General features: G+C 43.0%; 1 protein-coding gene across 1 annotated transcript in view; it reads right to left on the bottom strand.

The window, feature by feature from the left end:
* LOC119599219 (angiotensin-converting enzyme-like) overlaps window positions 1-16,503 on the bottom strand; it is a 28,483-nt gene extending 11,980 nt beyond the window's left edge. The window contains exons 1-13 of the mRNA XM_037948960.1: window positions 16,397-16,503; window positions 14,677-14,820; window positions 13,289-13,419; window positions 11,510-11,618; window positions 10,261-10,333; window positions 10,045-10,087; window positions 8,420-8,601; window positions 7,442-7,566; window positions 5,317-5,498; window positions 4,573-4,778; window positions 3,264-3,386; window positions 2,454-2,617; window positions 1,910-2,280 (exon numbers count right to left, since the gene is read on the bottom strand). Coding sequence (XP_037804888.1) covers window positions 1,910-2,280; window positions 2,454-2,617; window positions 3,264-3,386; window positions 4,573-4,778; window positions 5,317-5,498; window positions 7,442-7,566; window positions 8,420-8,601; window positions 10,045-10,087; window positions 10,261-10,333; window positions 11,510-11,618; window positions 13,289-13,419; window positions 14,677-14,820; window positions 16,397-16,472 — 1,929 coding nt within the window. The 5' untranslated portion in view covers window positions 16,473-16,503. The remainder of the gene's footprint in view (window positions 1-1,909; window positions 2,281-2,453; window positions 2,618-3,263; window positions 3,387-4,572; window positions 4,779-5,316; window positions 5,499-7,441; window positions 7,567-8,419; window positions 8,602-10,044; window positions 10,088-10,260; window positions 10,334-11,509; window positions 11,619-13,288; window positions 13,420-14,676; window positions 14,821-16,396) is intronic.
* Between the last annotated feature and the right edge of the window lie 415 nt (window positions 16,504-16,918).

Genomic DNA, 16,918 nt, shown 5'->3' with positions numbered 1-16,918 from the left:
TACTACTAGATACGATCAGTCCGTCACATGTGATCACCATCAGTCACAATCAACCACCATCAATCTCTAAGAAATACCACCAATCACCATATACCACTGTAGTCACTACTTATCACTATCAGTCACCATACATCACAACCAATCACCGCAGTCGCTGTGAATCACTCACCCCCAAGTCACCTTAAACCACGATAAATCCCTCTATATCACCAAGGCCACTATGGATCACCATCAATCACCTTCAACCGCCACGAATCACTATCAATCACTATAAAACACTACCCATCACCATCAATCACGATGTGTCACTGCTAGCCACCTCCACCCGTTGTAAATCACTATCACAATCGCCATCAGACCTCGATTGCCCAATGCCCTGACCCCCCCCCCCCTCCTCCTCCAGGACACCTAACCTGAATGCCCTTCTCTAACTCACTACACTATTTAATTCAACAAACTTCATTACTAAATCATTTCTCTCCAGTTCAGCTTCAGTTCTTTTTATACTTTATATTTCAATTCTTTCTGTTTATTTATTTTTATCTTTATTTATTTTTGTTTCTGTTCCCGTTTTCCAGTCTATCCCTATTTTTTTATTTTCTGTTTCCCTTCCTGGTTCGTTTCCATTTTTTTTTTCTTTTTTTTCTGCTTCCGTTTCATATTTCTATTCCTGCTTCTATTTCTCTGTTTTTGCTTCTATTTCTCTTCCTAATATCAAGTTTCATTTTTTTTTTATTACGGTTTTTACTTCCATGTTGTCTATTTTATTTCATTTTCCTATTTCCCTTTCGGTCTGAGCTCATGTTTTGGTTTTTGAATGTATTTCTACTTTCTGTTCGAGTTGCATTTTCTCCTTTTATTTGCTATTTCAGTCTTCTACTTCCAACTCTCCTTCTCTTTCTATATCTACTTCTATTCTTTACTTCTATCTCGTCTTCTATTTCTCTTTTCTTATTTCTTTCTCATTTTCAGTTTCTGTCTATATTCCTGATTTTTTTTCTTTACTTCCATTTCAGCTTTTAACTTTATCTCTACTTCCATTTTCTCTTTTCGCTTTCTCATATTCTATTTCAATCTCTACTTCTCTCTCTCTCTCTCTCTCTCATTCTCTCTCTCTCTCATTCTCTCTCTCTTTCTCTCTCTCTCTCTCTCTCTCTCTCTCTCTCTCTCTCTCTCTCTTCCTACATCCCTCCCTCTCTCTCTTACTCCCCCTATAAATTATAAAATCAGTATCACAATCACCATCAGTCACAAGCCTCAGATGCCCTATGTCCCTGCCCTTGCCCTGACGCCCCCACCCCTTTCTCTTGTATCAAGGGCCTTTACTAAGGAATAACCTTCCAGAGTCAGAAAATGCACATTACTATCCTTAACTGATCATCTCATTTCTTTAGGATTAAAACTTTCACTTACGTCGGTTTTTGTAAAATAAACTTAAATAGTCATATATACAAGGTGACTACTAATAATGCTAGGTGTTAAAATAATACATTTATATCTAGTTTAATTCAAATATGTAAATACGTATTATGTGACTGATAACTTATGTATGTATGTATATATCCATATGTAGATATTATAAATCCCCTAACTGTTTTAGCAGGGGCCTTCCCAAACGAGACCAACTCATGGAGGCTTAGCCATATTGTATAATGTCATATCATGTTTTTTTTGTATTTTGTAATATCTGGCTAAATAAATTATTTGGTTCCGAATCCGATTCTCTCTCTCTTCTTTCTCTCTCTCTCTTTCCCTGTCCCTCCCTCCCTCCATCTCTCTCTCTCTCTCTCTTTCCCTCTCTCTCCCTCCCTCCCTCCCTCCCTCCATCTCTCTCTTCCCCCTCCCCTCTCTCTCTCCTCTCTCTCTCTCTCTCTCTCTCTCTCTCCCTCCCTCTCTCTCTCTCACTCACCGACGCTGCCTCGTTCGCATCCGTGACGTCAATGTAGTATTCCCAGTCGACGAAGGTGGCGTTGCGGATGAGCTCTGTCATTTCGTCGTTCATCTGCCGGAGGGCGAGACGGGCGCTCTCCTCGTCGTTGGGGTCCACTGTGGTTGGGGTCATAGTGGTGGTGGAGACGTCGGTGGAGGATTGTGGTGGTGGGGGAGCGTCAGTGGAGGATTCTGGTGGTGGGGGAGCGTCGGTGGAGGATTGTGGTGGTGGGGGAGCGTCAGTGGAGGATTCTGGTGGTGGGGGAGCGTCGCTGGAGGTCTCTGGTGGTGGGGGAGCGTCGCTGGAGGTCTCTGGTGGTGGGGGAGCGTCGCTGGCCCTGGCACAATCAACTGTGGAATGAATTAATCTCTGAGAGCGAACGAATAAAATAAAACCACAACCACTGGCCAACATCTTGTAGCAACCCCCCCAAAAAACACACACACACAACACACACACACACACACACACACACACACACACACACACACACACACACACACAGACACACACACACACGTACCTCCCCAGCCCACGCACTGGCCGGCGTTGGCGAGCTCTTGATCGAGGTGTTGGATCAGAGGGTCGAAGTAGGCGATAATGGCCTGGGGGTCCATCTCCGAAGACCCGCCCAGCTCCTGGAGGACGGCCGGCCACGGCTGTGAGTACCCGCGCTCCAAGGCAGCTCTGGAGGTAGAATTTTTTTTTCATTTATATATTTATATATTTATTTATTTATTTATTTATTTTTTTTTTTTTTTTTAGAATTCGAGTTTCTCTTCTCTTCTCTTTTTTTCCCTTCGTCTTCTTCTTCCCTTTCTCCCTGTTTCTTTGTTGAGTTTCTCGGTATTTCTGTCTGTTTTGTCTGTCTCTGATTCTCATTCTCGCGTTTCTCTCTCTCTCTCTCTCTCTCTCTCTCTCTCTCTCTCTCCTCCCTCTCTCTCTCTCTCTCTCTCTCCCTCTCTTTCTTTCTAACTCCCTATCTCCCCCATCCCCTCCCTTCCTCCCTCTCCCTCCCTATCTCCCCCATCCCTTCCCTCCCTCTCTTCCCTCTCCCTCCCTATCTCCCCCATCCCTCCCTCTCCCCTCTCCCTCCCTCCCCTCCCTCTCCCTCCCTATCTCCCCCATCCCTCCCTCTCCCTCCCTCCCTCCCTCTCCCTCTCTATCTCCCCCATCCCTCCCTCTCCTCTCCCTCCCTCCCTCTCCTCCCTCCCTCCCTCCCTCCCTCCTATCTCCCCCATCCTCTCCCTCTCTATCTCCCCCATCCCTCCCTCTCCCTCCCTCCCTCCCTCTCCCTCTCTATCTCCCCCATCCTCTCCCTCTGTTCCCTCACCTGAGAATCTGTCCTGCTTCTGCATTGTTGTAAATATCACAGGTGTGCAAAGGGCCCGTATGTCCGGCCGCCTGGCAGAGCCGCTGGTGGAACTGGAACTGAACGATGAAGCTGACGGAGTAGCTGAAGGAGGGAGGAAGTTGAGGTGACTGACGGGGTAGCTGAAGGAGGGAGGAAGTTGAGGTGACTGACGGAGTAGCTGAAGGAGGGAGGAAGATGAGGTGACTGACGGAGTAGCTGAAGGAGGGAGGAAGTTGAGGTGACTGACGGAGTAGCTGAAGGAGGGAGGAAGTTGAGGTGACTGACGGAGTAGCTGAAGGAGGGAGGAAGTTGAGGTGACTGACGGAGTAGCTGAAGGAGGGAGGAAGATGAGGTGACTGACGAAGGAGGGAGGAAGTTGAGGTGACTGACGGAGTAGCTGAAGGAGGGAGGAAGATGAAGGTGGAAGCAAAGAGAAAGAAAATAGAAGAGAAAGCGATGAAGAAGGAAGAGGGGAAAATGAGGCGATACGAAGGTAGAGAGGAGGGAAGAAAAGGTGAAGAGAAAACGGAGAAGAAAATGAGATGAAGGCGAAGAGAAACAAAGCGGAGGAGAAAGAAAGGAGGGAAGAGGGAAGGAAGTTGATGAGGGGAAGACAAAACACTGGGAAGAAAATGAAGGAAGGGGAATCTGGAGAAGAAAATGACGAGCCAGGAAAAGAAAATGAGGCGAACATGATGGAGAAAATGGGAAGAGAAACGAATGATGGAATTGACGAAAAAAAAAAAAAATCAGGAGAAAATGAAATGAATATGAAAGAAAAAGAAGGGGAAAGAGAGAGAAGTAAATGAAACGAAGAGAAAGAGATAATGGAGAAAGAAGATGAAGGAAGAAAGAGGGAAAGCAGGTGAAAAAGAGCTAAAGCGAGGAGAATAACGAAAGAGAGAATGATAAAGGCAGGAGAGAGGGAAGAAGAAAATGTGATAATATGGCGTTGGTAATGATGATAAAAATGATGATGATAGTGGAAATGATGATGAAAATGGTGATGAACTGATAATGGTGATAAATCAGTGGCATGAAGGTAAAGTAAACAAATAAATGCAACATATAACGAAAACAATAATAATAATAATGACATCAAAAACGAAAACAACAATAAAAACACGAAGATATCAATAACACACACAAACAAACACAAACACAAACACACACACACAAACACAAACAAACACAAACACACACACAAACAAAACAAACACCAACACACACAAACAAACAAACACAAACATACACACAAACAAACAAACACAAAAAACAAAACACACACCTGATATATGGCACGTTGGCCGGAACATGGTACTTGGCACCGGGATCGAAGAATTCCTCGCCCCTGGCACCATCAGGGGGTGCCACGCCTTGCAGGTCCTCCCTCAGCTGCCACCACGCCCCGTTCAGGTTCGCGCTACTGACGGTGCCGTCGAAGACCCCCCAGCGGTACTTGTCGATCAGGTAGCCAAAGGGCAGGAAGGCGATCTGGGGAGGGAGGGAGGGAGAGGGGGGAGGGGGGGTTAATTTCGGTGGTGGGGGTGGGGGTGGAGAGGGTTTTTTTTTTTTTTTTTTTTTTTTTTTTTTTTTTTTTTTTTTTTTTTTTTGGTGGTGGGGGTGTTGGGGGTGTCGTTATTGTTGGTGGAGATGCTGGTGGTGGTGGTGGTGGGGGTGTCGTTATTGTTGTTGTTAGTGGTGGTGGTGGTAGGGGTATCGTTATTATTGGTGGAGATACTGGTGGTAGGGATGTCGCTATTGTTGGTGGAGATGGTGGTGGCGGTGGGGGTGTCGTTTTTGGTGGAGATACTGGTGGTGGGGATGTCGCTATTGTTGGTGGAGATGGTGGTGGTGGTGGGGGTGTCGTTTTTGGTGGAGATAATGGTGGTGGGGATGTCGCTATTGTTGGTGGAGATGGTGATGGTGGTGGGGATGTCATTATCATTGGTGGAGATGGTGGCGGTGGGGATGTCGCTATTGTTGGTAGAGATGATAGTGGCGGTGTTGCTGTTGTTGTTGTTGGTCCTACCTTCTCCAGCGCCATCTTCATGAGGAAGTTGAGGTCCCTCTTCTCCTCGTCGCTAAGCTCCTCCCCCTCGGAGGAAGCGCCTCGCGGGCGGCTCCTCGTGGGCGTGAGGCCCAGCACGCTTTCCAGATGCGTGGGCGTCGACACCGAGAGGGAGATGAGGTCGCCGATCGCCTCGTGGAAACCTGGGGGGGGAGGGAGAAGGGGGGGGTGAGATGGGGAGAGAGGGAGATGGGGGAGGGGAGATGGGAAGGAGAGGGGGGGTGAGATGGGGTAGGTGAGATAGGGGAGGAGTGAGATGGGGGAGAGAAAAGGGGGAGGGAGAGGGGGAGAGGGAGAGGGGGAGGAAGAGGATGGAGTGAGATGGGGGGAGGAAAGGGAGAGGGAGAAGGGGGAGGGGGGTTGAGGGAGGGTGGAGGAGGAGGGATGGGGGAGGGAAAGAGGGAGGAAGAGGGGGAGAGGAGGAGAGGAGGAGAGGGAAAGGGGGGAGAAGGAGAGGGAGGAGGGAGAGGAGAGAGAAAGGAGAGAGATGGGGGGAGGGGGCGGGAGAGGGAGGGGAGATGGGGGAGGGGGAAGGGGGAGAGGGAAAAGGAGAGGGGAAAGGGATGGGGAGGGAGAGAGGAGGGAGGGGAGAAGGGAGGAGAGGGAGTGGGAGGGAGGGGGAGAAGAGGAGGGGGGGAGATGGGGAGGGAGGGGAGAGAGGAGGAGGGGGAGAGAGGGGGAGAGGGAGATGGGAGGGAGGGGAGACAGGAGGGAGGGGGATGGGGAGGGAGTGGGGAGATGGGGAGGGAGGGGGATAAGAGGAGGGAGGGGGAGATGGGGAGGGAGGGGGAGAAGAGGAGGGAGAGGGAGATGGGGAGGGAGGGGGAGAAGAGGAGGGAGGGGGAGAAGAGGAGGGAGGGGGAGATGGGGAGGGAGGGGCAAAAGAGGAGGGGGGGAGATGGGGAGGGAGGGGGAGAAGGGAGGGAGGGGGAGAAGAGGAGGGAGAGGGAGATGGGGAGGGAGGGGGAGAACAGGAGGGAGGGGGAGATGAGGGGGGAGGGGGAGATGGGGAGGGAGGGGGAGAAGAGGAGGGAGGGGGAGAAGAGGAGGGAGGGGGAGAAGAGGAGGGAGGGGGAGATGGGGAGGGAGGGGGAGATGGGGAGGGAGGGGGAGAAGAGGGAGGGGGAGATGGGGAGGGAGGGGGAGGGGAGAGGAGGGAAAAGGAGATTGGGAAAAAGAGAGAGAGGAGAGAGGGGGAGAAGAGGAGGGAGGGGAAGAGGAGTGAGGGGATGGCTAGGGGAGGAGAGGGAGGGGAAAGCGAGGGTTAGGTAGGGTTTAGCGAAGGGGGGAGGAGATAAGGAACGTAAGAAGGACGGAGGGAGGAGATAGAAAGGAGGGACGGCTAAAGATGGGAGAGGGGACGGTGTAGGAGAGTGAAGATAGATAGACAGAAACTCCAAAAACAAAAGTATTATATACGTATATATATATATATATATATATATATATATATATATATATATATATATATATATATATATATATATATATATATATATATATGTATTTCCTTAACCATTATTATTTTTTAATTATCAAATATAAAGTACCACTAAAAGGAAGATGATACATAAAGAAGAGGACAAAAGAGTCAGAGAGAATGAGAAAGAAAAAGAGAGAGAGAGAAGAGAGAGAGAGAGAGAGAGAGAGAAGAGAGAGAGATAGAAAGAGAGGGAAAAGAGAGAGAGAGAGAGAGAGAGAGAGAGAGACAGAAACCTCTTCCCTCTTTCTCTTAGCACCTCCCCCCTCTTCTGTATACATCTCGCTCACCTCTTCCAGGGGCAAAAAAGAGAGAAAAAAAAGAAGCCCAAAGACAAGACAAAGACGAAATAAAACCAAGAGAGAAAAAGAGCAAGAGTTAAAAGAGAAAAAAGAGGAAAAGTTAAAAGAGAAAAAAGAGGAAAAGTTAAGAGAGAAAAAAAGAGCCAAGAGCCAAGAACCAAGAGAGAAAAAAGAACCAAGAGAACCAAGAGCCAAAAAAACAAGAGACAAAAAAGAGCCAAGAACCAAGAGCCAAAAAGAGCCAAGAGCCAAAAAGAGCCAAGAGCCAAAAGGAGCCAAGAGCCAAAAGGAGCCAGACTCCCACCTGGGTTGGCCGACTCCCTGAAGACATGAGGCTGGTTCTTGTAGGCCATGAAGTACTCGATGTGGCCCATCTCGTGGTGCACCGTCACGAGGTCCACCATGTTGACCTCCGTGCACATCTTGATCCTGGGGAGGAGGCCGGGAAGTTTTTGCTCATGATTAGTTTTTTTTTTTTTTTTTTTTTTTTTGGGGGGGGGGTGTTTGGAGGGATGGGAGGTAGGGAAGAAGGAGGGGGAATGGAGGAAGGAGGAGGGGAGGAGGGGGAATGGGGGAGGAGGTGGGGAGGGAGGGAGGAGGTGGAATGGGGGAGGGGGGGAGAAGGAAAGAGGAGGAGGAGGAGGAGGAGGGGGGGGAGGAGGAGGAGGAGGAGGAGGGGGAGGAGGGGAGGAGGGGGAGGAGGAGGAGAGGGAGGGGGAAGAAGGGGGAAGAAGGCGGGAGAGGAAGGGTAAGGAGAAGAAGGACGTAATCGTAGACAGGCAGATAGATAAATCGGGAAACATGTTTATTTTTAATCTATTGAGGCGATTGGAAAAGAAGGGGGAAAGGGGGGGGGAGGAGGAGGGGGAGGAGGAGGAGGAGGAGGAGGAGGAGGAGGAGGAGGAGGAGGGACGGAGGAAGGGAGGAGGAGGAGGAGGAGGAGGAGGAGGAGGAGGAAGAAGGAGAAGGAGGACGAGGAGGGGAGGAGGAGAAAGGGGAGAAAAAGAAGGGGGGAGCACCAACACACACACAGACACACATACACACACAATCACACACCCCTACCCACAACAAACATATGCAAACACAAACACACACACACCCACACACCCTCCCCCACACACACCTATAGTCCTCCCCTTCCCCTTCCCCTACCCCCGCCCCTCCCACTCCCATACCCCCACCCTACTCCTCCCCCCTCCCCACAATCTCCCCCACACCCACCTATAGTCCTCCCCCTCCCCTCCCCTCCCCCTCCCCTTCCCCCCTCCCCCACACCCACCTGTAGTCCTCCCCGTCGGGCCCGAGGCAGAAATCCTCGGCCGAAGCGTGGCAGACGATGGGGCGGCCCCACGCGGTCTGGTTTAGCACGCTCTTGTCCCAGAAGGTTTGCGTCATGGGGAAAAGGCCGATGCTCTTGAAGAAGTCCTCGGCGGAATCGAACATACGCTGGATGTCCCAACCCTGGCGAGGAAAAAACGGGGAAAAAGGAAAAAGAAAAAAAAAATTAGAAGGAAAATATAGAGAAAGAGAAAATACAGGGAAGATGTCAAGATAAAAGAATAGATAGATAAAGAATAGATAGATAGATAGATGCACACGTTATCAGTCTTGAGTGTTGAAAGTACATTATTGACCAGGAAAGCATTTTTTTTTTGTCGTAGAATCTATAAATGTATATATTGTTTTAGAATAAGACAGAAGACATTTCACCAGAAAAAAGAAATATATTATTGGCCTAAAATGAAAAGAAAATACATAAAAGAAACATGCAAAAAATACAATATCGGCCTCGAATGCAAAAATAATAATAATGATAGTAATAATAAATGATAATAATAATAATAATAATAATAATAATAGTAATAATAATAATAAAAAATAATAGTAATAATAATAATAATAGTAATAATGATAATAATAGTAATAATAAAAGTGTTCCTTGGATTTTAAAAAATGTATTATAACCATAATATGAAAAATACAATGTTATCTTTTTTTTTGTTTTTTACCCAATAATGTCACTTTGATGGTCTTGTTGAAAATAAAACAAGAATGACATTATCAAACGAATATACTGAATTAATTTTTTTACTAGTATCCAAATAATCACTGAAAAAACATGATCCAAAAGGAAGAAAAAAAAAATCGAAAATTAAAACGTACATGACTATCATAAAAAAAAACGACAAACAAATTGCATCATTAGCGAAAACGCGTAATTAATAACCTTTTATATTATTGGCCAATTCAAAAATAACGTAAGAGAGGCAAAAATACATAAAGAGATAACTTTAAGCTATTGACGAAAAATTTAAGCAGTATTTATCAATAGAAAAAAATATATAGGCCTATAATACATATTGCTAATCAAAGAATGATTTAATTCAATAATAATCAAAAAAAAAAAAAGGCAAACACTGAATCAAACATTTTAAAAGCTATTTATTTAATAATTGATATGAAGAAATATTAACCACAGAAAAATCTACATGACTGACCAACAAAAAATAAATATACACGTTAACTTGTTTTTAAAACTCCAAGATATCAATAATAATAAAAATGGTGAAAGTTACACATTTACATATTAACCCAAAATTAGGGTATTAACTAAATATGAAATGGTATTAACACCCCCCCCCCCAAAAAAAAAAAAAGTACGTAAACCGGAAATATAACTGATACTAACCGAAAATAAGTGTATCAACCATCCCCAAAGAAAGCTATTAACCAAAAAAAAAAAAAAAAAAAAAAAAAAAAAAAAAACAACAACAATATATATATATATATATATATATATATATATATATATATATATATATATATATATATATATTACACAACACACACACACACACACACACACACACACACACACACACACACATTAGCCAAAAAATTTACATTCTTGACCATGCTTTCGGTGACATCAAAAGTGGGCATCAAAAAGGTAATTAAAAAAAAAGAAAAAAAAAAAGAAAATATATATATATATATATATATATATATATATATATATATATATATATATATATATATATATACATACATACATATTTATACACACACACACACATTAGCCCAAAAAACTTACATTCTTGACCATGCTTTCGGTGACATCAAAAGGTGGGCATGTCAGGGAAGGGCATGACGTGGCGGGCGACGTTGGACCAGTCTTGCGCCCACATGTTACCTGGCGGGACAAGGGAGGTCAGGAGGTCACTCGGGGTCAAGAGAGGTCACGCGAAAAGTGAAAAGGTGATAAGAAGAGGGAATAAGGGGTGAGGGAGAGAGGAAGAAGGAAATAAAAAGAGGAAGGAGGAGGAGAAAGAGATGATGGAGAGGATGAGGAGAAGAGGGAAAAGGGGGAGGGAAATAAAAAGAGGAAGAAAAAGAAAAAAAGAAGAGAAGAAAAGAAGAAGAAGCAAAGACTAGGAATAATAATAATAATAATAATAATAATAATAATAATAATAATAATAATAAGAACAACAACAACAACAACGATGAAGAAAAAATGCAGAAAGAAAGAAAGAAAAAGACAAACGCGAATAAAACCAAGGAAAATAAGAAGGAAAAGGAAAAAGAAAAGGACAATAAAGATAGAAAAGGAAACAGGAAATAAAAATCGAAAGAAGAGACACTAAAAATATCTAAAATCAAAACAGAAATAATAATTGAAAAAAAAAATCGATAAAAATATTGAAATCAATGATGCGTTTTGGATTTTTTTTTATTCATTACTAACGACATAAAGATATTTATAATAAGAACAAAATATAACAAGAACATGTTAATAACAAGATCGAAAGGACAAGAACAAATTTAAGTCTTAAGAACAGCGACGTCGTTTCTATTGAGAACATAATAATAATAAAAAAAATACTAACAGAAAAAAAATAATCATTATGATAATAAAAGTGACTCTTTACTATAAAAATAGTGCTGGCGAGATTAAAAAAAGACAAAAAAACATTTATCAGTATGAAAGCAACGACAACAACAATAACAACAAAAACATATAAAACAAAAAATAATTCTGAAAGCAAAAGGGAAAAATAACACGAGAAACACATCTTACTAGAAACGTGAGAGGAATAAATATATTTGATATAATAACTAAATAATAATAATAATAATAAAATAATAATAATAATAATAATAATAATAATAAAATAATAATAATAAAAGCAATTAAATGAATAGTCAAAAAAATAACCGACACCCTAACACGAAAAAAAACACCACCACGCCACCATCACCGAGATCAACCGAGACACCATACCGTGGAATCGAGATGAAACATACACGTACAACACACGCCCCAAAAAATAACCCACCCATAACACCAACACCACGACCACCATACCGAGGATGTGAGCTGGGATGGGCCCCGTAGGATCAATCCTGCCTGGGTACACATCGGAGAGGCGCATCCTTACGTAGGCGTGGAGTTTCTTGTACAGTCCTTCAGATACCTGGAAGGAGGGAGGGGAGGTAGGATGAGAGATGGGGAGAGGAGGAGGTAAAGAAGGGAGATGGGGAGGTTAACAAGGGAGAGGGGTAAGTAAAGAAGGGAGAGGGGGAGGGGGAGGTTAAGAGGGGAGAGGGGAGAGGGGGTGGTTAAGAGGGGAGAGGGGGAGATACGATGAGAGATGGGGAGAGGGGAGAGGGGGAGATAAAGAGGTGAGAGGGGGAGATAGAGAGAGCGAATGGGAAAAAGGAGAGTGGGAGGTAACGAGGAGAGAGGGGATGATAGGATGAGAGGTGGGGAAAGGGGAGAGGGGGAGATAAAAGAAATTGGGAAAAGGGGTGGGTGGGAAGTAACGAGGAGAGAGGGGAAGATAGGATGAGAAATGGGGAGAGGAGAGAAGAGAAGGAGGAGGAGGAGGAGGTAGAGGAGAAGGAGAAGGAGAGAAGGAGAAGGAATAGGGAGAGGGGTACAAAGACAGACAGAGAATATCCAAAATAGAAAGAGGAATAAAACTATTTTACATTCTGCCTTGCACAAACACTGAATCAACCTCAGCCATAAATAGCCAACCTCTAACCCATCTGAACTAACACGGCAACCATTAGTCAACCACAGGATTATAATATTATTAATTAGACTAAACTTCTTCATTTTTGCTCCATTTATGCACATTGTTTGTCAAGCAAGTTTTTTTCGCAACCGGATGCCCTTCCTGACGCCACCTGTCCCACTTATCCAGGTTGGGGACCGGCACTTAGGACCTGGGCAGTGACTTACTATTTACTTTATCTTTATACAATAACAATTCACATCTAACACGAGGAAACCACTATATCACTTCCTAATACAAGGAAAAAGAATCTTTTGAAATGAATAAAATTACCTCGTTTACTATTTACTTCCAATAACAATCACACGCTGAGTTATACAAAGAAGCTCGTGTCTACTTCTGACAGCCGCATTCTCACATAAAAAAAAAAATAATAATAATAATTCTTATAAATAAAACAAACAGTCATTTGCTAGAATCTAACGACATCTTGACATTCCGAACAGCGTAGTCTGATACCCTGATACTTATTAATATATAAAATTGATGCTAACACGCTCTAAAAAAAAAAAAACATCTAACCATTTCATATGATACACCTAACAACTTTGTCTCTGTAACATCTTTGATATATCTAACACCCGTTACACAGCTAAACATTTCTAACTGGAATCTCTAAACGTTTATATTGACATATTAACAACTAACCCCAACAACAAAAAATCCTAACAATGCAATCTAATATTTAACACCATTCTAACAGTCCACTCAGTACGTATTAGATCATGGATCATAGATCTCTCTCTCTCTCTCTCTCTCTCTCTCTCTCTCTCTCTCTCTCTCTCTCTCTCTCTCTCTCTCTCTCTCTCTCTCTCTCTCTCTCTTCTCTCTCTCTCTCTCTCTCTCCCCCTTTCTCCAATGATCAGTCAAGCCACGCTCCTGCAAAGTTTAAACACTCCGAAATCCGCTGAAAACCAAGCTCCTGCAACGCCTACAAGACTGGTAATACATTGACACCTTTTCAATGCCTCTGAAACCACGCCCCTTTCAACGCCCAGTTGATTCCAAGTTCCCTAAGCATCAAAGGAAACCACGCCCCTTCAACCAAGTCAACGTCCACCCACCGTTTGCCACGCCTGCTCGGCCATCGTCCTGAACTGCTGTTGGTCCAATGCCTGGCCGCCTGTATACTTGTCGGCTTCTCGTTGGGTGACCGTGTAGCCGTTCAGCCAATAGGAGCCCGTGTTGTCGAAACCTGCCAGAGGTAAGAAGGAGTGTAAATGTTAATTGTTATAAGTGTGATGACGGAAATGATAATGATATTGTGTGATTATCAATCAATTGATGGTAATAAAATTTATAACAAAATCCACCATGCTACGAGTGAAGAAACACACACCACAAATATTAAGTGATTTTGGGGATAACTTCATAAAATTGTCATTTTTCTTTTTCTCACATGAAGAGGCAACAGTAAAAATCCAATGTACATTTTTTTATTCAGCTTTATAATCATTTACCCTTCACTGTGTAATTATATTTATTTGTCCCTTTAAAGTGTATTACGTTATCGAAAATGTAATATTATTGATGAGGATGAAAATTTAGTATTATTGGCCTTTTTAAAATCCTTTTTAAAACAATACCCTGTCCTTCAATTTCAGAGTAGAACTTAAAAAACAACAACAATAATCCAGACTTAGGAAACCAGTGATAAAAAGATAATAAATAAATTAAACTGAAGTGTTTGATGAGCCGTGTACTTAACTACCCTATAGGGTGTCCAATCTCAGGAAAGGACTAACTGGCAACTGACCCTAGACGCTGGAAAACTCCGATTCGCCAAATATAATGTTTTTTTTTTTTTAATTATTCTTATTGACACTTGATGCCACTATTATGAATAGGAGTTTTGGCGAATCAGAAAACTCCAGAATCTGGGGAGAGTGGCTCCTTTATATATATTTTTTTCATATTGGACGGAGAAGGCCTTTGGCTTATGATAACCGACGTAAGTATTTATTTATGTATCCATCTGTATTTTTTTTTCTATATATATCTATATCTATCAACTGTTTCGATCCAGCACCTTATCTATCTTCCTATTAAATACTATCACTCTCTTTTTTATTGCTGGACATATCTACTTTATTCATTCATGTATCTGTACATTTATATTTCTTCAAAACTATCTGATGATACAGTTAATTATTAATTAAACTTCATGAGAAACTGATTTCGAAATCAAAAAGGAATAATGATAGTGCAAATAATAATGAATAAAATACTATCATAATATTATCATAAATGCAATAATAATAATAATGGGAATAATTATAAAAATACAATACTAACATTAGTATTAATGAGTAATGGTAAGAATAAGAATAATAGTTATATTTGTAATAATAAGTAATAATTATAATAATATGAAAATGGTAATAATAACCAATAAACAATGAAAAATAGATCATAAAACAGATGATAAACAACAACACCAGGTTATCCTCACCGTCCAGCGTCGCCGCCTTGTTCGAAAGCTCGACGAAGCGAATGAAATCGTCCCTCATCAGTTTTCCGGTACTTTCCCTCCATTCAACCCACGCATGGCGCAGTTCTTCCCAGTTGACGGATGTGGCGAGGATCAGTTCGATATCTGAGGAGAAAAGATGAGATTTATTGATGGCGAGATAGGTCAATGGAGTGCGAGAGAGCGTTCGAACGCGGGGATTTGAGGGAGGGGAGGGGGGTGGAGGATTCATATGTAGGCCTATCGCTCGTTGAGATAGCTAATTTAGGTGTACTTTCACTTTGGCGTATATATTTGTGTGTCTATATCTATCTATCTATCTACCCATCTATATGTCTGTCTATCTAGCCATCTATCTGTCTATCTATCTATATATCTATCCATCCATCTATCTATCTAATCATCCATCTATCTACCTGTCCATCAATCCATCTATCTATCCATCCATCTATCTATCTGTCTATCTATCAATCCATCCATTTATCTATCTATATATATCTATCTATCAATATGCGAGTGTGTGTGTGTGTGTGTGTGTGCGTATGTGTGTGTGTGTGTGTGTGTGTGAGTGTGTGTGTGTGTGTGAGTGTGTGTGTGTGTGTGCGTGCGTGCGTGCGTGCGTGCGTGCGTGCGTGCGTGCGTGCGTGCGTGCGTGCGTGCGTGCGCGCGTGCGTGCGTGCGTTGCGTGCGTGCGTGTGTGTGTGTGGTTTCCATTTCCATTTTCATAGTTATAAAAGACCTTTAAGTGTGTTATTTCTTGTCCCCGGGTTTTTATCAGTCGACGCAGTCAGATCAAATCAGAGAGGGTTTATCAGCCGATCATTCATTTCATTAATGACTTATTTACTCAATTACTTTAACTTTATCAGTGACTCAAGGACTTAGTTACCTTGAACTTTTTTGAGTGACTCGGTGATTTACATGCGACGCATTGTAATAATTACAATAAACGTCATCGTACTGATCACAACTCACGCTATCAGTGACTGGTTTACTAAATTAAACGATATCAGTGACTATGCTATTTATTCAGAACTATCATTAAGACATACACACTCCCAATAAATTTTTCCTTCAACAACCAACTTCCCTTATCAATAGCCCACAACCACCATAAGTCCCATAGAGGCAAATTCCTAATTAGCTTTGACTAAACTCCATCAACAAACGCCATTTTCTTCAACAAATCTCACGTAGTTTAGGGCCCCCGAACCACTTCCCGTTTTCTATGGCCTTACCGACCACACCAACCACCTTCCCGTTTTCCACAACCTCACCGCCCCCCCAACCCACTTCCCGTTTTCTACAACCTCACCGGCCCCCCAACCCACCTCCCGTTTTCCACAACCTCACCGGCCCCCCCAACCCACTTCCCGTTTTCTACAACCTCACCGGCCCCCCCAACCCACCTCCCGTTTTCCACAACCTCACCGGCCCCCCCAACCACCTCCCGTTTTCTACAACCTCACCGGCCCCCCCAACCACTTCCCGTTTTCTACAACCTCACCGCCCCCCCCCAACCACCTCCCGTTTTCCACAACCTCACCGGCCCCCCCCAACCCACTTCCCGTTTTCTAAACCTCACCGGCCCCCCCAACCCACTTCCCGTTTTCTACAACCTCACCGGCCCCCCCAACCCACTTCCCGTTTTCTACAACCTCACCGGCCCCCCCAACCCACTTCCCGTTTTCTAAGACCTTACCGGGCTCGAGGGTCAAATCGCACTCAGTCTCGTCCTGGAAGTCGCAGATGGTGGCTGTGCTGTAGATCGTCTCCATCCCAGCCTGGAGGAGCTTGTACTGTGGGGGAGAAAGGGGGGGTGGGGGGGAGAACGTTGATTTATTTTGTTATGTTTATTCATCTATTTTTTTGGTTTATTTGTGTTAATTATCTGTTGTGGTTTGATATTTTTGTTTGTTTGTTTTATGCTAATTATGTTTATGCAATTTTTTAATGCTGATTATGCTATTTTTTATGCTAATTTGTTTTATGCTAATTATCTGTTATTTGTTTTATGCTAATTATGTTATTTATTGTATGCTAATTATCTGTTACTTTATGCTAATTATCTATTATCTATTTATATTATATTAATTATCTGTCGTTTATTATGTATTTTTATTGTTTTTTTTTCTAATTATATATCATTTGTTTATCTATTTATTTTCTTTATTTATGATTATCTATTATATGCGTTTTTATTTAAATGTTTATACTAATTATC

The sequence above is a fragment of the Penaeus monodon genome, chromosome 42, assembly GCF_015228065.2.
Source record: "Penaeus monodon isolate SGIC_2016 chromosome 42, NSTDA_Pmon_1, whole genome shotgun sequence".
Classification (NCBI taxonomy): domain Eukaryota; kingdom Metazoa; phylum Arthropoda; class Malacostraca; order Decapoda; family Penaeidae; genus Penaeus; species Penaeus monodon.
This window is presented reverse-complemented; position numbering and strand designations above follow the sequence as displayed.